General features: G+C 47.7%; 1 protein-coding gene across 2 annotated transcripts; it reads right to left on the bottom strand.

The window, feature by feature from the left end:
- Positions 1-1,204: 1,204 nt before the first annotated feature.
- Positions 1,205-23,239, bottom strand: LOC117657341 (tumor necrosis factor receptor superfamily member 16-like). Of its 2 annotated transcripts, none has more exons than XM_087893167.1 (6): positions 22,655-23,239; positions 14,318-14,450; positions 11,724-12,110; positions 5,691-5,910; positions 4,468-4,613; positions 1,205-3,783 (listed from the first exon to the last, which is right to left on the bottom strand). In XM_087893167.1, the coding sequence occupies exons 1-6, from the start codon at positions 22,703-22,705 to the stop codon at positions 3,476-3,478; spliced, it is 1,245 nt and encodes a 414-aa protein (XP_087749293.1). In that variant the 5' UTR covers positions 22,706-23,239; the 3' UTR covers positions 1,205-3,475. The 2 variants fall into 2 exon arrangements, with proteins under 2 accessions (XP_087749293.1, XP_060540451.2); XM_060684468.2 differs by having other exon boundaries at positions 1,205-3,786; positions 22,655-23,100.

The raw sequence follows: 23,239 nt of genomic DNA, 5'->3' as shown, positions 1-23,239 counted from the left end.
ATTGCAGTCACAAATTCCGGCACGTTATAGATACAAACAGATCAGAGCTTCCATTGAATAATCCTCTGCTCCATCTTGACTTTTTTGATCTCCTTTGGCTGTGTGAAGTTCCAGCAATTCCGTCAACTCTCAAATTTGGAAATATTCCAGCGAAAAGTTATTTCTTCTACCCCGTTTGGTCAACCTTGTCCTATTATCTAATACTTAGGTAGTCCTCGACTTATGACCAACATTGAGCCCAAACTTTCTCTGGCAATTGGAAGAAGTTCCTTCCTTCCAGTCACTCTTTCTTCTTCCTTCCTGCCTTCCTTCTCCTTTTCCTCCCACCCTCCTTTCCTTCTCCCTCCCATACTTTCTTCCCTTTTCTTTCTTTTCCTTCCTTCCCTCAATCTCTCCTTCCTTCCTTCCTTCACTTTTTTCTCTCCTGCTTTCCTTCCTTCCTTTGTCCAGCCTTCCTTCTTTTTCTCCTTTTTTCATTCTTCCCTCCTTCCCCCCTTCCCTTTTCTTTCATTCTTCCCTCTCCTTCCTTCCTTCCCTTTCATTCTTTGCTCTCCTCCCTCCCTCCCTCGGTGTGCATTCATTTTGTTAAGGCCACACACTTCTACAATGTTCGGGAAACACTCACACACACACACGCTGGATGGCTGGGGGAATCCCGGAAACTGACCTTGCAGGGAAGGGATGAAAGGCGAGACCTCCTATCTCTGCTGCTGGACGTGACTTTAAGATCTTTCCTGCTGGTCAGCCCAGGAGAAGCAGAAGACTTCCAAGATGGCTATTCCGGCCAATGATGAAATCCAATTGTTTTACTACCAGTTCTGTGGGCGTGGTGTGGCTTGGTGGGCGTGGCTTGGTGGGCGTGGCAGGGGAAGGATACTGCAAAATCCCCATTCCTGGAGGAAGGATACTGCAAGATCTTCATTCCCACCCCACTCTGGGGCCAGCCAGAGGTGGTATTTGCCGGTTCTCCAAACTACTCAAAATTTCCGCTACCGGTTCGCCAGAACCTGTCAGAACCTGCTGGATTTCACTCCCGATTCCGGCCCTCCCTTAGAAGATTCTGGCACTTCCTGGAGAGCTTCTGGGGGGAATTCTGGGAGCATCCGGTCAGACGCAGGATAATTTAATTTATTTGGGAAGACACCAAAACCTGCTTTTAAATCCCTCTACCCACCTACCCCCCGGAACGATTTCCTTCTACCTCTTGTACAATGAAAACTTTATTTAAACAGTAGAATTGTGAAAACAACAATAGTTTGCATATTTACAATTCTTCTCTTTCAAAACTCCAGGATTATTTACAGAAGGGAAGTTAATTTTATTAACTCGAAAAAAATACCAGCATCTTTCTTCTCTCGGCAGGCGGTCCTCGGTTTATGACCTGGTCACTTAAAAGTTCAAAGTTACTACAGGATCATTAAGTTACAGGCAGTCCTCAATTTACAACCTTTTTTTTAGTGACCGAACATACGATGGCATGGAAAGAAGTGACTTATGACCATTTTTCACACTTAACAACCGTTGCATGGTCACATGGTCCAAATTCAGACACTTGGCAACTGAGTCATATTTATGACAGTCGCCGTCTCCCCCGGGGGTGCCACGCGATCCTGACGAGCAAAGCCAATGGGGGATGCTGGATTCACTTAACGGCCGTGTGACTAACTTAACAACTCCAGTGACTCACTTAAAAATTGTGGCAAGGAAAGTTGTAATATGGGGCAAAACTCACTTAACGACATCTTAGCAATGGAAATTTTGGGCTCAACTGTGGTCGTAAGTAGAGGACTTCCTGTATTTTACTTTTTTATTAGGTTTGTGTGTGCTCATCTTGAGGCAACCACGTATGACAACCAGCCCTGGGATTGCATTTCACGCATTTGGCAACTGTCTCACATTTATGACCGTTTGCGGCATCCCATGGTCACATGATCACACTTTGCAACATTTTTTTTGGTTTTTCCAGCAAAAAACACCCATTGCGTAAAATGTTTTCCCTTATGAGGGTGGGGTTCACTTAAGGACTGCGGTGACTCACTTAATGACAGTCATAAAATTGTGTCTGGCAGTTGAAATCCACCCATCATGGCTGAGAAACACCATTGTGGAGTGCTGGGTAAACCAAGATAATCCATAATCCGCAATTTAATCTTGGTTTATAAAGTTGGTGATCACAGCCACTCTGATCAGTTAACTATGATTTATGGCTTGCCCAACGCAGCTTGTCTCATTTTGTGGGAATAATAATAAAATTCAAGGGAAAACTCAGTCCTGCGGAAATGTTTTGGCCGGATGAAGCCACAGGAAGCAAATTGTGGCAGCCAGGAGAGGTCAAATAAGTCAAAATGGCAGCCACGACCCTGTGATTGAAGTCCATCCTCTCTGTAAAGTGGATCGTCAGCCGCAGAGCCTCAGCTGGGCTCAGATTCCGTGAAAATAAGTTGGGGGAGATCGAGGGTTCAGCATCTTGTGGGAATGTGGGTCCAATTGTGTGGACAAGCCCAGCCAGCCAACGCTTGAAGCCATCCGGGAGCTTGTTTGGGTAACAAACTGGGTTTGTTAAGCCATGTTCTGCTGGGAGTCAACCTGGGTCCAGCATCTGATGACGGTCACTTCGGGATTCAGCCCTGATTAGGATCCCATCATGAGGTTAGCCAAAAGGGCCACCAGAGACAAAAAGGCAATGCAGAGAATGACCAGTGTGTGTGTGTGTGTGTGTGTGTGTGTGTGTGTGTGTGTGTGTGTGTGTGTGTAAGAGAGAGAGAGGGAGAATGAGAGACAGAAAGAATGAAAGAGGGAGAGAATAAAAGAATGAAAAAGAAAGCAGAGGAAGAAAGAATGAAAGAAAGAGACTGGGAGAGAAAGAGAAGGGAAAAAGAAAAAGAATCAGTGAATGAGAAAGAATGAAAGACAGAGGAAGAGAATAGACAGAAAAGAGGGAGAGAATGAAGAAATGAAAATAAGAACAGGAGAGAAAATGAGGGAAAAAGAATGGGAAAAAGAGAATGAAAGAAAGAAAGAACAGATAGAAAAAGAGAATGAAAGTAAAGTAGAGAATGGGAGAAAAGAAGAGAGAATGAGAGCAAGAGGAAGAGGGAGACTTCGGTTGACCAATCAGGGCCCATTTGACCAAAAACTAAACCAGTGTGGATAGGGCACCACCAGGAAATCCAAAAGAGCTGTTCCAGAGAAGGAACATGCCTGGAGGACTGATAGTAGTTTTTTTTTTCTCTCTCTCTCTCTCCTGCTACGCACCTCGGTAACCTCCATCCAGCCCTCCCTGGTGATTTGTCCAAATTTTCCTTTTTTTCTTCCACCCCCCCCCCCACCCAAAAGCAAAGTCCTATCCCTCATCCACTGCCCTGCTTGTTAAAAATCTTATTTTTTAAAATTATTTTTAAGCAAAAAAAAACTCCAGAACGACAAGAATTAAGGGTTGGATGTTCCAGCAGCAACGGAGGGTGGTGGGGAGCGTTCACACCACCGAGCTGACCTCCAGGGGCGCGTTCAGACGGTCCACCACGTCCCCCCTCTCGATGGCGGTCAGGGCCTGGCACAGGGCCTCCAGCGTGGCCCCCTCCTGCGCCGACCAATCGGAGAGCAGTGTGTGGGCGGGGGCCTCCCCCCAGCCGATGGTCTCGATGGTTTCGTCCGGGTAGCCCAAGTGCTGGGCCAGACTGCGCCAGTCTTTGCCAGAGGGGGTGGGCGCTTCCAGCATCTGCTCTACTTCCTCCTGCAGGGGGTGGGCGAGGTTGCTGTAGAGGCGGGGGTCGGCTCTGGGTCCTGCTTGGGGAAGAAAGGGGGGGAAGGAAATTGATTCAGATTGATGGAGCTGCTCTTTCCTTCTTCTTTTTCCATCTTTCCTTTTTTTCTTCCTTGCTTCCTTTCTTCCTTCCTTCCTTCCTTCGCTGTCCTTTTCATTTTCCTTCCTCACTCTTTCCATTTCTTCCTCCTTCACCTTTTCTGCTTTCTCCTTCCATTTCCTTCCTTTTCTTTCCTTGTTCTCCTTCCTTCCCTTTTTCCTTCCTTCTCTTTTCTATTTCCTTTCCTTCTTTACGTTCTTCTTTTTTTTTCTCCTTCTTCTCTCTCCCTCCCTCCTTCCCTTTTTCCCTTTCTTTTTCTCCTTCCTTCCCTCTTCCCTATTTCCTTTCTTTCTTTATGTTCTTCCTTCCTTCTCTTTTTCTCCTTCCTCACTCTCCCTCCCTCCTTCCCTCTTTCCTTTCCTTTCTTTTTCTCCTTCCTTCCCTCTTTCCTTCCTTCTCTTTTCTATTTCCTTTCCTTCTTTACGTTCTTCCTTCCTTCTCTTTTTCTCCTTCCTGTCTCCCTCCCTCTTCCCCTCCCTCCTCCTAATTTAATTTCCTCCTCCCTTGAAAGAGGGGTTGGACTCTAGCAGCCTGATCAATATCTGAATAGGGAAGCCCCCCAAAAAATCAAGTCCAAACAATTCCCCATCGAAGTCCTCCTTACCCTTATTCAACGGGTGCTGCTCCTGCAGGCTGTGAGTGTCGAGGAAGACTCCGCTGTCTCCGTGAAGTTTCTCGCCTTCCGGGGACGATGCCAACTCCCCCATCCGGGCTTTGGCGAGCTGGTGCTTCTGCTTGCAGGTTGTCCAGCTGCATCAGAGCAGGAGGAGACGGTGATTTGGCGACCCTCCCTCTATTTCCCCCTTCAAGTGGAAATGGCCACTTGCCCCTCCAAATCACAGCCAGATCTTGCTACAGTAGAACTGGCGGCGTGCGAACTTTTAAAAAATTATAACTCGGAGGTTGCTTTTGTTGGCCGACTCTTAAAAAGCACTGCAGGAAAAGAGAGCCTCTCTTAGTGACATCTCCAAACAGATGGCCGGACGGGTGGAAAAGAGGAATGTAGCAGTGAGCAGAAGACGGATGAGTAGGGAGGAAGGGCTGGGGATGGGGGGCGGAATTGAAGAGTGGGGCGGATATGAAAGTCCGGCAGGGAGAGTGGAGAGAACGAGCAAGTTGGAAAGCTTGGGTGGGATTCAAAGGCTAAATACTGAAAGTCCTCGTCTTACGACCACAATTGAGGCAAAAATTTCCTTTGCTAAGTGAGTTTTGTTCCATTTTACAACCGTTCTTGGTGCAGTCGTTAAGCGAATCACTGCAACTGAGGAACGTGGTTGTTAAGCAAATCTGGCTTCCCCACTGACTTTGCTGGTCAGAAGGTCGTAAAAAGGGGATCCTGTGAGCCCCCAGGACGCTACAACCGTCATAAATATGAGTCCCAAAAAAGTCATGTGATCAAAATTCAGACGCTCGGCTACGGACTTGTATTTATGACAGTCCCAGTGCCCTTGGTCACCTTCCAACGAGCAAAGTCAATGGGGCAGCCGGATTCACTTAACAACCGGGTTATTCACTTAACAACCTCAGTGATTTACTCAACAACTGTGGCAAGAAACATCGTAAAATGGGATAAAACTCACATAACAAACGCCTCGCTTAGCAACAGAAATCCTGGGCTCAATTGCGGTCGTAAGTAGAGCTTAATTCTAGCTTTAGCGTGAGGGGTGAGGTTGGGCCAAGGATCTTATTTCCCCAAAAGGAGAAAAGCAGCATCTCAGGGGGGGAAAAAAAGGGATGCTGTATTTTTTAAGATTTTTTTCCTGAGGGGAATTTGAAGACGGCTGGGTGGGTCCCATAAGGATGGGGGTCCCTGCCCCGGAGACTCACCATTTGAACCCCACGTAGGCGAGGAGTCCGACCACCACCGCGGCCAAGATGGAGCAGTAGACAGGGATGATGTTGTTGGGATGGTCGTCCATCAGCGAAGGCACAAACTCCGAGGACGAGTTGTGGGAATCGCTGCCTTCCGCCTCTAGGGGCGCCATCCTTCTCGGATTGTCCTTCTGGGGCGCCCCTTCAGGCCGCTTCAGGATCTGCAGCTCTTTATCTGCCCCAATTAAAATTGAAATTAAACAGAAAGTTAAAACTAGGGGAAAGCAAACCCCAATGACTTGGAAGCACCTTCGGGAGGGGGGGGGTCACAGAGAGAGAGAGAGGGAGAGAAAGAGGGAAAGAGGGAGAGAAAGGGAGGGAGGGAGAGAGGGAAAAAGAAAGGGAGAGGGAGAAAGAAAGGGAAGGAGGGAGAGAGAAAGAGGGAGAGAGGGAAAGAGAGAAAGAGGGAGAGAGAGGGAGAGGGAGAGAGAAAGGGAGGGAGGGAGAGAAAAAGAGAAAGAGGGAAAGAGGGAGAGAAAGGGAGGGAGGGAGAGAGAAAGAAAGGGAGAGAAGGATAGAAAGAGGGAGGGAGGGAGAGAGAGGGAAAAAGAAAGGGAGAGAGGGAGAAAGAGAAAGGGAGAGAGAGGGAGAGAGAAAGAGGGAAAGAGGGAGAGAAAGGGAGAGAAAGGGAGGGAGGGAGGGAGAGAGAAAGAAAGGGAGAGAAGGAGAGAAAGGGAGGGAGGGAGAGAGGGAAAAAGGGAGAGAGGGAGAAAGAGAGAAAGGGAAGGAGGGAGAGAGAGAAAGAGAAAGGGAAGGAGAGAGAGAGAGAGAGGGAGAGGGAGAGAGAAAGAGGGAGGGAGGGAGAGAGACCTCAAGTGGAAGAAAATAACAAGTGTTCCCTGCAAATTATTTTGGAAAACTCAAAAAAAAAAAACAAAAAAAAAACCAAACTACAGGTCGTCCTCAATTTATATCCCCAATGGAGCCCCAAAAGTTCCGCTGCTCAGTGAAACAGTTGTTAAGTGAGTTTTGCTCCATTTGTACGACCTTTCTTGCCATAAGTTGTTTAGTGAATCACTGCAGTTGTTAAGTTAGTAACCCAGCTGATATAATGAATCTGGTTTCCCCACTGACTTTGCATGTCGGAAGGTCGCAAAAAAGAATCACACGACCCCGCGACCGTCATAAATACGAGTCAGTTGCCCATCGTCTGAACGCTGATCACGTGACCATGGGGAGGCTGCCATGGTTGCAAGTGTGAAAAAAACAGTCGTAAGTCCCTTTTTTCAGTACTGTTGCAACTTCGAACAGTTATAAGTCGAGGACCGCCTGTAGAAGCCAAACACACATCCCAAATTATTTCTCCAAACGCAAAAGACCAAAGGGAGGATCGACCCCCTCCTTCCCCATTTGCAAAAAAAACCAGGCTAGATGGTGGCAAGGAAGAAAAACATCAGGAATTCATCATTTTTCCTAATTCCCCCCTCCATCCTCTCCCGCACATCTGGCACACATCTGTCTCTGCACAGAGACACCGGTGAGTTCCTGGCTGGGATGGAAGCCCCAAAAGATTCAGGAATGTGCTTGGGAGCCAGCCGGGAAGCAGAATTCTGCATTGCCCGGATTGCAATTTTCCCTCGCTGCTGGTATCAGATTCTGTAGATCTGGGCACTGAATTAACAAGAATCACAGAGTTGGAGGGGACCTTGGAGGTCTTCTAGTCCAACCCGCTGCTCAGGCAGGAGACTTTACCCCATTTCAGACAAATGGTCGTCTGTTCTCTTCTTAAAAACCTCCGGTGTTTTTAAGCACTTGCAACTTCTGGAGGGAAGCCATTTGACTGTTTCTTTGTCAACAAGATTTATAATGCAATTCTGACAGTGTGAACTTCTCTGTTTGCTCAAATCGGTGTTGCTTGGCGTTGAATCCACAGGGCTGCCTTTGCTTTTAAGTTTTGCAATTTTTCACGATTTTAGGGGTTCCTTTGAGGGCTGCCTGCTGGATGGTCTTTTAAGGCCCACGAAAATCAGGGTTATACAAGTAGTCCTCGACTTACAACTTATTCGTTTAGTGACCGTTCAAACGTTACAACGGCACTGAAAAAGGACTGTTTTTTTCACACGTGCGACCATTGCAGACTTCCCAGGCTCTCGTGATCAAAATTTCGACCCTTGACAGCTGACTTATATTTATGACGGTTTTGCAGTGTCCCAGGGTCACACAGTTCCCCTTTTGCAACCTTCTGACAAGCCAAGTCAGATTCACATAACAACCTTATGTGACTTAACGCAGCAACGGCAGTGATTCGCTTAACAATTTACGGCAGGAAAGGTCGTAAAATGGAGCAAAACTCACTTAAAACAGCTGTCTAGCTTAGCAACGGAACCTTTGGGCTCCACTGGGGTCGTAAGACGAGGACTGCCTGTATCGGATCATTTCACCCTGCTCGTAGCCACGTTAAAATAGGAATAAGCGCCAAAACGTGGATTCTACAAAGCCTCCACCCTGCTCTGCTAGCTTTCGGCTTGCAGGGTTGCCGGAATAAAATAAAACCCAACTCCCCATCGGTAGCTCTCTGAAAAAGCTTCCCTGATTCCACTCAGCCGTCGAGGCAAGAAAGCTGGTGAAAGGCTTAGTTTTTGGAAAAAAGAGAAAAATCTGAATTTTTGTGTGTGTATTTGCACTGGGACATGATGCAATTGAGACATGAAAAATTAACCAGAATTGCAACCTCCCTCTTTTTCTCTGTTTCTCTTTCCCTCTTTCTGTCTCTCTCTGTTTCTCTTTCCCTCTTTCTTTCTCTCTTTCTCTCTTTTTCTCTCTTTCCCTCTTTCTGTCTCTCTCTTTTTCGCTGTTTTTCTTTCTTTTCCCTCTTTCTTTCCCTCTTTCTGTCTCTTTCTGTTTTCCTCTCTTTCCCTCCTTCTTTCTCTTTCTGTCTCTTTCTTTCTTTCACTTTTCTCTCTCTCTCTGTTCTTTTTTCTCTCTCTTTATTCTGTCTCTTTTTCTCCTCCTCTCTTCCTATTTATTTCTTTCCCTCTTCCTTTCTTAATTTTCTCTCTCTTTTCCTCTTTGTCTCTCTCTTTGTCTCCTTTTTTCTTTTCCCACTCACTCTTTCTCTCCCTCCCTCTCTTTCTTTGTCTCTCTCTCTCTATTTCTGTCTCCCTCTCTCTTTCTTTCTCTCCGTTTTTTCTATCTCTTGCATCTGGTTGATCCTGGGGTTGTTTTTTTTTTTAGCACGGCTGAAAACAGACACTTGCCCCATTGTGCGTCTCTCTCCCCCAAAGCAAACACGAAACTCTCATTTCAAGGCTTAAGAGTGCTTCCCTACCACCCTCCATCTCCCCCCATCTCCCCCCACCAGCTGTGCACCCACAGCCGGGAAATAGTTACAGGATGAGGCAGCCCAGAGCTGACAAATAGTGTGAATGTGTCTGTGCAGAGGAGTGTGTGTGTGTGTGTGTGTGTGTGTGTGTGTGGCTGTTGACTCACCACTCTGCCCCACCCTTTCCGGCTCAGTCTATGGGGGAGTCCTTCCCCCACCCCCACCCCACCCCACGTCCCCCCCCCTCCGCCTGCCAGGAGGATTAGAGACACAGACCAGGAACAAAAGGAAGATTATGACGAAGACCAGCAACTGCAGGAGTCTAGCAGGCAGACAAATACACAACACACACACACAGACAGACAGCAGAAAATCCTCCCTAAAATAGCCAAGAGACTCTAGAAACAGGGGAGAGCAAGAAAAGGGCTTTAAGCTTAAGAGGATCCGAATTCAGATCTCTCCACTGGGTCGGAGGATGGCCTCAACATCTTCTAGGAGGCGAACTTGGTCGGGTTGACCGCGAGTTTGGGGCATGTTGCCCCCAGGTTTTTGGGGTGCAAAGGGGCCAAAAGGGAGAGCAAGGCAAGAAGGTCAAGAGTAACCTGACTGGGTAAGTCACTGGTATAGAAAAATAAGAGGGAATCTCACTCCCTTCTAGCACTGATGATGTTCTCTAGTTGGGTCATGAAACGTTTGCAAAAAAATAACTGAATTCAGAGAGGAACGAAGACCCCACAGTCTTCTTCCTCCTCCTCCTCCCTACAAACCCCACTCCCTTCTAGTCCTGATGATGTTGTCTAGAGGAACATCTGCAAGAAACCCACCAAGGACCCTTCCCCCCCCCCCAGTTCAACCCTGAGCTACAATTATTATCTTCTATGGATCAAGATTACGGGGGCTTTTATGGTGAAATACGGAGGAAAAAACCCTCCCAAGGCACATCTAAATAAATAAATAGATCTACTTATGGACCGATAAGTACATAACCCTCTGTAGATGAAAGTAGTCCTCGCCTTACAACCGTTGCAATAGCATGGAAAAAAGGTGACTTATGACCGGTCCTCACATTTACAACTATCGCAGCATTTCCCATGGTCATGTGATCCCAATTTGGGGACTTGGTAAACCGGCATAGATTTAGGACAGCGCTTAGACTTATATACCGCTTCATAGCACTTTCCAGCCCTCTCTAAGCAGCTTACAGAGTCAGCCTATTGGCCCCCAACAATCTGGGTCCTCATTTTACCCACCTCGGGAGGAATGGAAGGCTGAGTCAACCTTGAGCCTGGTGGGATTCGAACTACTGGCAGTCGGCAGTTAGCCTGCAATACTGCATTCTAATCACTGTGCACCATGGAAGGGAGGGAGGGGGGAAGGGGAGGGGAGGGGAGGGGAGGGGAGGGGAGGGAAGGAAGGAAGGAAGGAAGGAAGGAAGGAAGGAAGGAAGGAAGGAAGGAAGGAAGGAAGGGCAATTGCACTTAGACTTATATACTGCTTTACAGTGCTTTTACAGTCTTCTCTAAGCGGTTTACAGAGTCAGCATATTTGCCCCCAACAATCTGGGTCCTCATTTTACCCACCTCGGAAGGACGGAAGGCTGAGTCAACCTTCAGCCTGGTGAGATTTGAACTGCCAAATTGCAGGCAGCCAGTAGTCAGCAGGAATAGCCTGCAGTACTGCGCTCTAACCACTACGCCACTATGGCGCAGTGTCCCTGGGTCACACAATCGGCTTTTCTGACCTTCTCAACCGGCTTCTGACCTGCCAAGGGAAGCCGTATTCGCTGAACGACTTCCTGGTTCTCTTAACGACTACAGTCATGGTTAACAATCGTAGTATAAAGGGCCCTAAATTCAGGCATGATTCACTTTAACAACCACCTGACTTAGCCATGCTGCGACAGTCATAACTACGAGGATCAGTTGTAAGTCACTTTTTTCACTGCCGTTGCAACTTCAAATGGTTTCTCAACGAATCGTTGTAATTCAACTACTATTCACAAGTATCTAAAACTGGAAAAGGGACTGCTTGAAAATGACTCTTTCCAGTTCCGTTGTAAGTTTGAACAATTATTAAACAGACAGTCGTAAGTTGAGGACTACCAGTACATAAAACCTGACAGAATTTCTGCCCAGTTTCCAAATACAGGTAGTCCTTGAGTTACAACAGTTTGCTTAATGACTGTTCAAAAGTTACAACGGCACTGAAAAAAGTCACTCCGGACCGTTTTTCACACTTATGACCATTGCAGCCTCCCCAGGGTAACGGGACCAAAATTCAGACTCTTGGCTACCGACTCGTATTTATGACGGTTGCATTGTCCCGGGGTTACATGATCCCCTTTTGCGACCTTCTGATGAGCAGAGTCAACAGGGAAGCCGGATTGACTTAACAACTGAGTTACTAATTTAAGAACGGCAGTGATTCACTTAACAACTGTGTCAAGAATGGTTGTAAAATGGGGCTGTCAACTATCTCGCTTAGCAACAGAAATTACAGGCTCGACTGTGGTCGTAAGTCGAGAACTACCTGCACGCCACAGCACCCAAATCTTTAGAGACAAGACGGTACAGCTGTGAGAAGATGCAATCGCATCCTTCGGAAGAACAGGTCTGCAGAATCCAGTAGATCCCTGCCGAGCAGCCTGTGTCCTCCACCCACACTGAATTCTCCGGAAGGATCCTGACCCTCCCCCATCCAGCTTTTCCCATGGCGCATCAACGTACCCATGCAGAGAGTGTCCGATAACAGGGTGCACGACTGGATCATAACTTCCTTCGGTCCGCATTCTCGTCGGCAAAGCAGACACGGCTCGTACGGGCTCTTCACCTCCGAGTAGTAACCCTCGGGGCATTTTTGGCACGTTGTGTCACTGCCAGGCTTGCACTCTTGGATCGCCCCGTAGCCTTCCTCGCACACTCGGCAAGGAACGCAGGACCCTCGAGGCCGCGTCCCGTTTCCCGGCGCGAGGTAATGTCCGCGCGGGCAGCTGGTGGCGGCGCAAAGCGTATCACGAGTCGCGGTGCAGGAATCACGGATGGGAAGCTGTCTCGGGCATATGGAACATGGCTGGCAAGGGTCCGTGGCACTCGCGGTGGAGGAGAATGTCACACCTACGATAAGAGGAAACCACAATCTGTGTGAATTATGTCCCCTTCCAAATTTGGGATGGAGACTCAAATCGGTTCCCAGAACTTTTGAAATTGCACGATTAGAGTAAAGGAGCAGAGTAAGAGGTACATGTGTACAACACAGCCAGCAAGACAGTAGAAAGACAAATGAATTCTACAGGTAGTCCCCGACTTATGACCATAATGGAGCCATCCAGTGACAGTGGTGAATTGTGACAGTCCTCATACTGACGACTCATGGTCAGATCATCAAAATTCAGACACTTGGCAATTGGCATGTAATTATGAAGGCTTCAGTGTCCTGGACTCATCTGGTCATCGTTTGCAGCCATTCCACCTGGCTAAACAATTCCCCATAAACAATGGGGTAAGCCAGATTCTTTTAACGACCATGTGATTCGCATAACAACCATGGCAAAGGCCTTCGAAAGGGGCAAAAACTCACTCAGAACTGTCTTGATTAGAGAATGGAAATTCTCCCAGTTGTGGTCGTTAAGTCAAGGATTACCACCAAAACCCCAGGCATGTTGAAGGGGGGAGTACTTATGGTCTTTCTATTAGGGGGATTCCCCCTCCCCCACTGGGGGAGTAATTTGGGCATATCCTAGACCCGTGTTGGCGAACCTATGGCACGCGTGCCACAAGTGGCACGTGGAGCCATATCTGTGGGCACGCAAGTGCTGTCCGAGTTCAGCTCCAGTGCACATGCGCGTACCGGCCAGCTGATTTTCAGGCCTTCTGGGCCCACCGGAAGTTGGGAAATGGGCTATTTCCGGCCTCCAGAGGGCGTCTGGAGGAGTGGGGAAGGCTGTTTTAGCCCTCCCCAGGCTCCAAAAACACCTCTGGAGCCTGGGGAGGGCGAAAAACGAGCCTTCCAGGCCCACCAGTAACCTTTTTGCTATCACGTGCAAAAAGCGGAGGAGCACCGGTGTGGGGGGGTGTCGTGCGCACATGCGTGGGGGGCGGGGGGCATGCGTGCATGACCCCCACATGCTCCTCCCACTTTTGGCAGACGATGGCAAAAAGATTAGCCATCACTGTCCTAGACCCATTTGCAATTTATTTTATATTTATCTCACTTTTATTATCTTTCTAAATAACCGAAGATGGTGAACGCACCTAATTCTACCCTTCTACCTTCCACCTAAAACTACCTTGTCAGGTGGGTTGGGATCAGGGGTGAAATTAAAAAATTTCTGTGGGTGTGGCTTGTTGGGAGGGTGAAGTCATGTGACTGGGTGGGCGTGGCCAACTCGACATCACTCACATCGCGGGGCTCCTCACCAGCCCCTCCCCTCCCAGCCACTCCTTGTTGCGAATGGCAGGAAAATGGGGAGGGGGATATTCCTGCCTACCTTCCTTCTCTCAGTCTGTGCTGAGATTGAGGAATGGATGACAGGCAGGAAAATCCCCTTCCCCATTTTCCTCCCTTTAGGAAAAGAGCTCCATTCCAGCTGCTCCCCCCTGGCCCCCTCCCTCCTGGGGACTACCTTAAAGGGACAGGCTCCGCTCTGAATGGAGGGAGAAAAGTTAGCATTCTCTCTGCTGCATTTAACGTTGAATTCTGTGGGAATATCGAGCAGCTGGAAGAGGTGAGAGGCAACCGGGCGTGGGTGGGGCCAATGAGAGGTGATTACTACCGGTTCGGCGAAGTGATGCCAATAATCCCTAGCGGTTCGCCCGAACCGGTCGGAACCGGTCGGATTTCACCCCTGGTTGGGATGAGACAGAATCACTGATCCAAAGTCATCCAACTAGCTTTCGTGCCTAAGGTGGGACTAGAACTCCCCGCATCCTGGTGATTGGTCCAAATTGAACCAGCTGGCTTTCATTCATAAGGCGGGATTAGAACTAATGGTGATTGGCCCAAAATCTAATGATGATTGGCCCAAAATCACCCAGTCAACGTTCGTGCCTAAGACAGGACTAGAACTCCCAGTCTCCTGGTGATTGGTCCAAAGTCACGCAGCTCACTTTCACACCTAAGGCAGGACTAGAACTCACCATCTTCTGATGATTGGCCCAAAGTCACTGAGCCGGCTTTCATTCATAAGGAAGCACTAGAACTCCCAGCCTCCCAGTCTCTACTACTCTATTATTATCCATCTTTAGAATATGGGACTGATTTTCTTCTACATCTGTAGGGTTCAAACTGGGGGTCACCCCCCCACAAGGAACTGGATACTCACTTTCTTGGCAGGGCTCACAAACAGTGTTGGTGCTCCCACAGGGCACCCGTGCCCCGAAGCCTGGGGGACACAGGGTGCAGCACTCTCCCGATGAAGCCACCTCCCCGTTTTCGCAGCCTTGATGTGCCAGAAGCTGAAATCAGAGTCAGATCGGAGAATCAAACCAGGAGCTTAAAATCAGGGTTTGCAAACTCGTTAGATTTGCAATCTCTTGAGATCCTTTTCTCTCCTTCCCAACCCTTAAAACCGCAGACGGTGAGAAAATTGAACAGGGTGACTTTAAGAGGCATGGACTTCAACTCCCAGAATTCATAGCTGGCTGGGGAATCCTGGGAGTTGAAGTCTACGAGTCTTAAAGCAGCCATGATGGAAAAACCCAGAAATCCTGCTGCACAAAAGGAACTGAAGAAGGAAAAGAAGAAGAATAGACTGGGTGCCTAATGCAAGACTAGAACTCACCACCTCCTGTTCTACACAACTACCCTGTGAGGTGGGTTGGGCTGAGAGAGACTGCTCCAGCTGGCTTTTGTGCCTAAGGGGGAACTAGAACTCCCAGTCTCATGATGATTGGCCCAAAGTCATCCAGCCAACTTTCATATCTAAAGCGGGACTAGAACTCACAGTCACCTGGTAATCGGCTCAGCACCTTCATCCCTACACCAAATCGACGCTCTCTTGCCACATCTTTTGCTAGACATCCCCTCCTAAAAAAAAACCCTGTTCCTCTTTCAACCCTCCCAACACCATTACCCAGCCGCATTGGGAACGATGGGCTTTGTAGTTCTTCCTTCCAGATTGTCCCCCACATGGGACCAGTGAATTTCTGGCATCGCAAAGTCAGGAGGAAAAAAAAAGTGTTTTGAATCCTCCTGAACCAGGAAGCATTTTAGCAGGATACACCCCCCCCCACTCTTCTTCTCTGAAAAACCGAGCAGGGGTGACGTGTGTGGGGGGGGGGGTCCCCCAAGACTTTTGAAGGGCTTTGAATTCCAGCACTAATTTTCTGCATTTTGGGGGGGTAGTTCACAGTTGCGAGGGGCTTTTACTTCCCCAGACACCGCCCTGCGGGGGTCTCTCTTAATAACCTTCGGAATGCACCAGGATCCCCCCCCTCCCCGCCTGCCGAAAAACACGACCGTCGGTCCAGCGAGGAGGAATCTGCCTGGGGCGGAGGCAGCTGGCATTCAGGAATGTCTTTGCACCCCACACCCTGGGCCGAAGGAACAAAAACGCCTTCTGTTCCTTCCAGGGTCCCGTAACCCCCGTTCCCGAAACCCACCCGGCTGCTCCCCCTGCCCCCCCCCTCTCCAGATCCAGGCCCTTCTTCTAATTAAGCCGAAACCTGCCCTGTCACTCCAGGAGGAAAGCAGATCTTATTACACCCCCCCTCCCCAAAAGGATATAACCCATCCTTCTTCCAAATATATAGAGAGAGAAAAAGGGGGGGTTGGGGTCTCCTCTGGAGACTTTCATCTCCCCTTTTGGAAAGGCCTGGCCTTTGAAATAAAGTCCTCGACTTACGACGATTCGTTTAGTGACCGTTCAAAGTTACAACCGCAATGAACTGAGCAGAGATGGCCAAAATTTCGGCGTTATTTGAAGGACCCTTCAAATGAAAGATATATTTTGGAATGGAGAAGGATGGATGGACTATATTCAAAACGAATATGGGGATTAAAAAGTTTCAAATATTTTACGAATGAATAAAGAGTCTTTAGAAAGTATTTAAATTTAGTCATGTAAAAGGGGAGTTAAAAGTACAAGAGGGAGATAGGAGTCTATAGATAGTTAGCATATGTTAGTATATGATTGTTAAATGCTATACCCTGTATTTTGCTCTGGGAAGTCAGGGGGGGGTTGGGGAGGGAGGGGGGAGGGGGGATGGGAAAACATTTGTAAAATTTTTTAAAACTTTTTAATAAAAAAAAAAAAAGTTACAACCGGATTGGAAAAAGTGACTAGGGACCGTTTTTCACACTTACGACCATCCTCATTGGTCATGTGAACAAAACCGATTCACATTTACGACGGTCGGGGTAACGTGATCGTCTTTTGCGACCACCTGCCAAGCAAAGTCCAACGGGGGAAGCCCGATTTGCTCAACTGTGTGACTAACAGAATTGCAGTGATTCGCTTAACAACGCTGGCAAGAATGGTTGTAAAATGGAGCAAAACTCGCAGTTTCACTCAGCAACAAGATTTTTGGGCTCAGTTGTGCTCATAAGTCAAGGACTACTTGTAAACTGTTTCTCTCAGCGGAATTACTATCTCTGGTATTGCCTTTCCGCAGCTGGTTGGAGATAAACTGCTCCTGAATATGGAGGATCAAATTATGGCCTCCTTTTAGAATACTGCTGTTCAAACTTGGTAATGTTAAGATGGGTGAGACCAACTCCCAGAATTCCCCAGCTGTCCACCCCTCTTAAAGCATAGCTGGCTGGGGGATTCTGGGAATTGGAGTCCATCCCTCTTAAAGCATGCTGGCTGGGGGATTCTGGGAATTGGAGTCCATCCCTCTTAAAGCATAGCTGGCTGGGGGATTCTGGGAATTGGAGTCCTCCCCTCTTAAAGCATAGCTGGCTGGGGGATTCTGGGAATTGGAGTCCATCCCTCTTAAAGCATAGCTGGCTGGGGGATTCTGGGAATTGGAGTCCATCCTCTTAAAGCATGCTGCCTGGGGGATTCTGGGAATTGAAGTCCATCCCTCTTAAAGCATGCTGGCTGGGGGATTCTGGGAATTGGAGTCCATCCCTCTAAAGCATGCTGGTTGGGGGATTCTGGGAATTGGAGTCCATCCCTCTTCAAGTCGCTAAGGTTGGAAAATGCTTGAAATCTTGAAAATTAAAAATGCCATCTTCCATCGTTGCTGTCACAGAGAAGAGGGGTACAAGTTATTTTCCAAAGCACTTAGAAGGCAGGACAAGAAGCAACAGATGGAAACTGATCAGGGGAGAGATTTAACCTAGAAATTTTTTGACAGCGAGAACAATTAACCAGTGGAACAGCTTCTCTCCAGAGGTTTTGAGTGCTCCATCACTGGAGGTTTTTAACAAGAGACTAAGTCACTTGTCAGAAATGGCAGGGGGTTGGACTAGAAGACCTCCAAGGTCCCAACTCTGTTATTCTAAGTTAAGGTTTCCTAAGCCCGCGTTGGTGAACCTATGGCACGCGTGCCACAAGTGGCACATGGAGCCATATCTGTGGGCACGCAAGTGCTGTCCGAGTTCAGCTCCAGTGCACATGCGCGTACCGGCCAGCTGATTTTTGGCCCTTCTGGGCCCACCGGAAGTTGGGAAATGGGCTATTTCCGGCCTCCAGAGGGCGTCTGGAGGAGTGGGGAAGGCTGTTTTAGCCCTCCCCAGGCTCCAAAAACACCTCTGGAGCCTGGGGAGGACGAAAAACGGGCCTTCCAGGCCCACCACTAACCTTTTTGCTATCATGTGCAAAAAGCGGAGGAGCACCGATGTGTGGGGGTGTCGTGCGCACATGCATGGGGGGCGGGGGGCATTGAATTATGGGTGTGGGCACTTGCGTGCGTGACCCCCACATGCTCTTCCCACTTTTGGCACATGATGACAAAAAGGTTAGCCATCGCTGTCCTAGGCAATAATCCAAACAGCAAATGTTTTGCTATATCGCTCGCTGTCTTGAGATTTCCTGGTGGTGCCCCGTCCACAAGCCAGCCAATTCTCTCATAAGGACAAGGTCAGCAAGAGCCAGACACCTGACGAGTCAGCCTTTCCGTGAAAACACCTCTAGTATCTTCATTTATTGAAAGGGACAAGGAAAGATCTCTCTTTTCACCAACCGAGAATGTTTTGCCCTGCGGCATTTTGGCAGGAGAAGCTGAAACTCGTGTCTTCTGGATTCCTTCCAATTCTGAACGCACAAATATGTGCACACAAGACCCACATACGCAGCCCAAATTCCCCTGCCGTTTCCTCCAAGCCAGAAATCCCTGCATGCAACACAGCAGCATGTAAAAAATTGAAAATACAGGTAGTCCTCGCCTTACAACGCTTCATTTAGTGACCGATCAATCTTACAACAGCACTGAAAAAAGTAACTTATGACCATTTTTCTCACTTACGACCATTGCGTCTCCATGGTCATGTGATCAAAATTCAAACGATTCAGCAACTGACTTGTATTTATGTCGGTCGCAGTGGCCCGGGGTCACTTTAGCGACCTCCTGACAAGCAAAGTCAATGAGGAAGCCAGATTCACTTAATGACCAAGTGACTCGCTTAACAACTGCAGTGATTCCCTTAATGATGGTAAGGAAGGTTGCAAAATGGGCAAAAGTCGCTTAACCGTCTTGCTTAGCAGCATAATTTTTTGGCTCAGTTGTGGTTATAAGTCGAGGACTACCTATATAAAGCGAGTTTTTGATAGCCCTACCTCATCTCTTTGTGACAGTGATGAGGCAGGCAAAAATGTGAAGAGTGACGCTGGAAAAATGCACTCTCCATTAATCCCAATGTAAAATCTGCTAGAGGAAGGAAGCATAAAATCCTAACGCTGGAAGGAACCCTGGAGGTCATTTAGACCAACCCCCTGCCCAAAACAGATACCTTTATATACTATTCCAGACAAATGGTTGTCAAATCTTTTCTTGAAAAAAAGAAAAGGGGTGGGGAAGAGGCTCAGAATACCCCCTTCTTTCTTGGGGAGGGGGGCTTAATCTGAATGAGCCCCCCTCCCCTGATCCTAGCGAGGGAAGTCCTCTGAACCCCAATACCCTTGACCAAATCCAGCCAGGATGCAGAAAAAGGAACCCAAGTGGACGGTTTTCCTTTCCAACTGTCTTTGGAGTTCCATGCCTCAGTTTTTCCTCTGTAAAATGGGCCTATTGACAAGCATGTTGGGAAGGATCTGCCCTTCACCAGGTCCTGAGTGGCCTTGAAATGAGAGGTTTGCTGGCAGATTGTGTGTGTGGGGGGGGAATGGGGGTTTAGCCCAACTGGAGGAAATCTTGACATCCTGTTGCTGAATCACAGGTGGGTTGTAGAGGAAAGGAGACCACATTGCGTTTTCTTAAAAGGGGGCAGTTTTTTCTTGTTTTTGTTAAAATTCAAGTCATTTAGATGGATGTTTCCTTAACTTTAAGACAGATGGACTTCAACTCCCAGAATTTCCCAAACAGCATGCTGGCTGGGGAATTCTGGGAGTTGAAGTCCACTTTTCTTAAAGTTGCAAACAGACTGACTGGTTTAGACATTTCCAAAAGGTATTTTTTTCAAATACTCCTTTAGGGAAAAGATGCTATTTAGGAAGATAGAAATCCGAAGAATTTATAATCACCAGATTTATAAGAAGTGCAAAATTTAGGACAAATAATTCATACATGCAACAAAAACCAAATCTGTGCTATTAACATTAATATTCCACAATTATAACAACAGTGCAGACAGTCCTTGACTTACAAGAGTTCATTTAGTGACCGTTCGAAGTTACAACGGCAGTGAAAATAGTGACTTGTGATCATTTTTCACACTTATGACCATTGCAACATCCCCATGGTCGCATAATCAAAATTCAGATGCTTGGCAACTGACTCATAGTTATGACGGTCACAGTGTCCCAGGGTCACATGATCCCCTTTTGCGACCTTCTGACAAGCCAAGTCCATGGGGGAGCCAGATTCACTTAATGACTGTGTGACTAGCTTAACAACTGCAGTGATTCACTTAACAACAGTGGCAAGAAAAGTTGTAAAATGAGTCAAAAGTCATTTAGCAAATGTTTCGCTTAGCAACAGAAATTTTGGGCTCCATATGGTCATAAGCCTGTACATGGAAACTTTCCAAAAGTATTTTAATGACTGTAGTTTTACGTCAACCAAACACTTTTAAGCTGTGTGTTGTCTCGAGATTAGGAAAATGGCTCTTAGATAAAATATTACAATCTTCATTTCCAGCTTCAGTGGGAACTTTAATCTTCTTTTTTTTCCATTATTTTTCATTGGCTGGGTTAGAAAGGAAAGCTGGGTGGGAATTAATGGGATGAGAACAATAGATATTTTGAGCTGCTTAACAATATGTTTTGCATTAGGCCAAAATCCTTGCAAGTCACTTTTTAAAAATTCTTTGCAATTCCTGTCCTTTTAACTGGTCTCTGTATCTATTTACACATGATATTTAAATTGCAAACCGTTAGCAGCTCAGCTTTGTCAAAATGACACATTCCCTTTGTCTCAAAATAATTTTGTTTAACTGTGCGTGCAAACTGATGCTTCCCAGTTTTTAAAATTTAAATAAATTAAGTTTATTGTGCCTCCCTTTTCTCTTTTCAGCCTCTTTGTTTAAGAGAAAAAGTCCTTAAGGACCCAAACTTGATGTGGGGATGTTCTACAAAGCACCATTGGTATTGTAGTGTTACAGATATTGTAGTGTTATTGCTAATCACCACAATTAACTTTTGCATTGGAAATTTATTTTTGCATCGGGGTTTTATTTTCCTATTTGGATTTTATTTTTGGAATGGGGTTTTATTTTTGTATTAGAGTTTTATTTTTCCTGAGTTTTAGTTCTGCATTGGGGTTACATTTTTGTACGCAGCCCACAGTCACTGTGAGTGAGTTGGGCAGCCATATACATTGTCTTCATAAATAAATAATAAAAGATGCATTTATAATACCATTTAAATATTTATGCACATGGAAAGAACAAGCCAGAAATGGCTTCTCAAATGCCCACCTTCCTTGTGATCCATTTAATTTGTTGAGGGAAAACAAACCAGCTTGTTGCCTTCACATGACACCCAAACCACAGGAAGATAAAAATCAAAGCATTCACACATTACATCAAAGCTGGGTCCAGGTTAACAGAATTTAGGGTGCAGAGGGTTTTAGGGGAGAGTAGTTGACTTTGTTGGGGGGAGTCCACCCCACCCAACCCCCAAACAAGGTTCTGTGTGAATCAAACAAGCATTTTAATCCATTCATCGGGTTAAGGATGTTGTGGGAATGCAAAACCAAGCTCCTGCTGTCTCATTTGCACCTTTCTTCGTGGAATCTCTATTTTGCTGTATTTTTTTTTTTCCTTTTTGCAATAGCAGAGCTCAACTTAAAAATAAGCTTGAATTAAACCTCTAAAATGGTAGTTTTGCGAACTCCGGAGACCTGCTGTGTATTGACTTCGAAGTTGGGCCAAACTTTGGCCAGGGAGTCCTGAATAAGCCAAAGCAAATTAAATTTAAATTTAAAGGAAACCCAACTCACCAAAGAGGCAGCCTTGCCCCCAAAACAGAGAAGGGACAAGTTTCGAGGGTCATTGCAACCGTTGACTCAGTTTGGGGAAATCCCTGGTGCAAATTCAGCAAGAGTCCCTGGGGAAGAAAAGCTCTTCCCATTTCATAGACTGGGAAACTGAGTCCAAATGGAAATGAGGAAAGGATTGGAGGAGACACCCAAAGGAGACTCAGGAATGTATTTCCCCCCCCCTTTTTTTTTTCAAATTATTCCCCTTCTAAGGGTTCTATCCTCCTCTCCTTCCTTTTTCCTATCTTTCATTTTTCTTCTCCTCGTATTCCTCCTCCTCTTTCCTCTCTTCCTTCTTCCTCTTTTTCCTTCCTTCCGTCCTTCCTTCCTCTTCCTCCCCTTTCTTTCTTCTCCTTCTCCTTCCTCTCCTTCCTTTCTTGCTCCCCCTTCCTTTTCTTTCTCTTTTCCCTCCCTCCCTCATTCTTTTCTTTCTTGACCTATTCCTTTTTCTCTCTTCTTCCTTCCTCCTTTCCTTTTCCTTTTTTCCTTTCTCCCTCCTTCTTTTTTTCCCCTTCTCCTCCTATTCCTCCCTCCCTCCGTCCCTATGACCCCCAGATAGACTGAAAGCAAGTTTAAAGCAGATTGGGATTGAAATGCCCTTCACACACACCTCTGCCAGCTTCATCCATGGAGCTCCCACCCTTTTTTGGGGGTGGGTGGGCAGTGTTCTCACGACCCTCTTACTCCTGCTTTGCAGAGGCAATGGCCCCCTCCCCCAGGTAGACTTTTGCCCAGTTCTGTCGGGCGAGTGTGGAGAGACCCTAACCCTCCGTAGCCCAGAAAAGGGGGCGCACTTAGGACAGGGCTTTTTTTGCCAGTTTGCGAAAGGACCAAAAACTCCCATCTTCCTTCCAACAGCCAGACGCCCCCCCCCGATCCCACGGCGGGGGCTTTTCTCTTGGGGAGGGGGAGGTCTGAAGGGTCCCAAGGAAACCTTTAGCTGCCCTTCTCCAATTTCTGGACCTCCTTTTTGTTTGCACCCCCTTAATGAGGGGCCACCCCGTGCTTGGAATAGGAGGTCTTTTCTCCCTCCCGAGACCCCCCTTCCCCGCAAGCGACCCCCGGGGGCGACCCACCTTGGCGGCCAGCAGCTGCAGCGCCAGGACGAAGCGCCGGATCAGTTTCATCTCGTCGGGACGATCAGCCTGACGGGGGGCGCCGGAGACCCTCTTTCCTGCCCACTCCTCGGAAGATCGCGAGTGGGTGGGTCGGTGCGTGAGAGAAAGAGAAGCAGGCAGACTCCGGGCCGGGGGTCGCAGCAGCAGCAGCAGCCCCGCAGATGCGTCCCCTTCCTCCCGCCCGGTTAGCAAGAGAGAAAAAAAAAAGGAAAGCGACCCTTCCCCAATTTGGCAGCCGAGGGAAGCGGCGCCTTTGAAGTTGCCGGAGTTTTCTGCGCGGCTTACTCAGGGGTCGCGGCTTCCCTCCGGGTTGGGTCGGGGGTCTCTTCTGCTCCGGGTCTGCCTTTGCCGGGACTGCAGGCTGGCCCCGTTCACACGCTCTCCTCGCCCCCTCCCTGCGCCTTGACCTCGCCCCCCGCCCGCCCCTTTCAGCCCCCCCCCGCCCCACTGGGGTGTGGGGGGAGGAAGGAGAGACAAAGAGGGGGCAGAGGCGAAAGAGAGCTCTGGCAAACCAGGTTGCTCTACAGGTAGTCCTCAACTTAT

This window comes from Pantherophis guttatus, chromosome 4 (assembly GCF_059756535.1).
Source record: "Pantherophis guttatus breed Tessera chromosome 4, ASM5975653v1, whole genome shotgun sequence".
NCBI classification, from domain to species: domain Eukaryota; kingdom Metazoa; phylum Chordata; class Lepidosauria; order Squamata; family Colubridae; genus Pantherophis; species Pantherophis guttatus.
The sequence above is the reverse complement of the archived record's forward strand: the minus strand, read 5'-3'. Positions and strand labels throughout refer to the sequence as shown.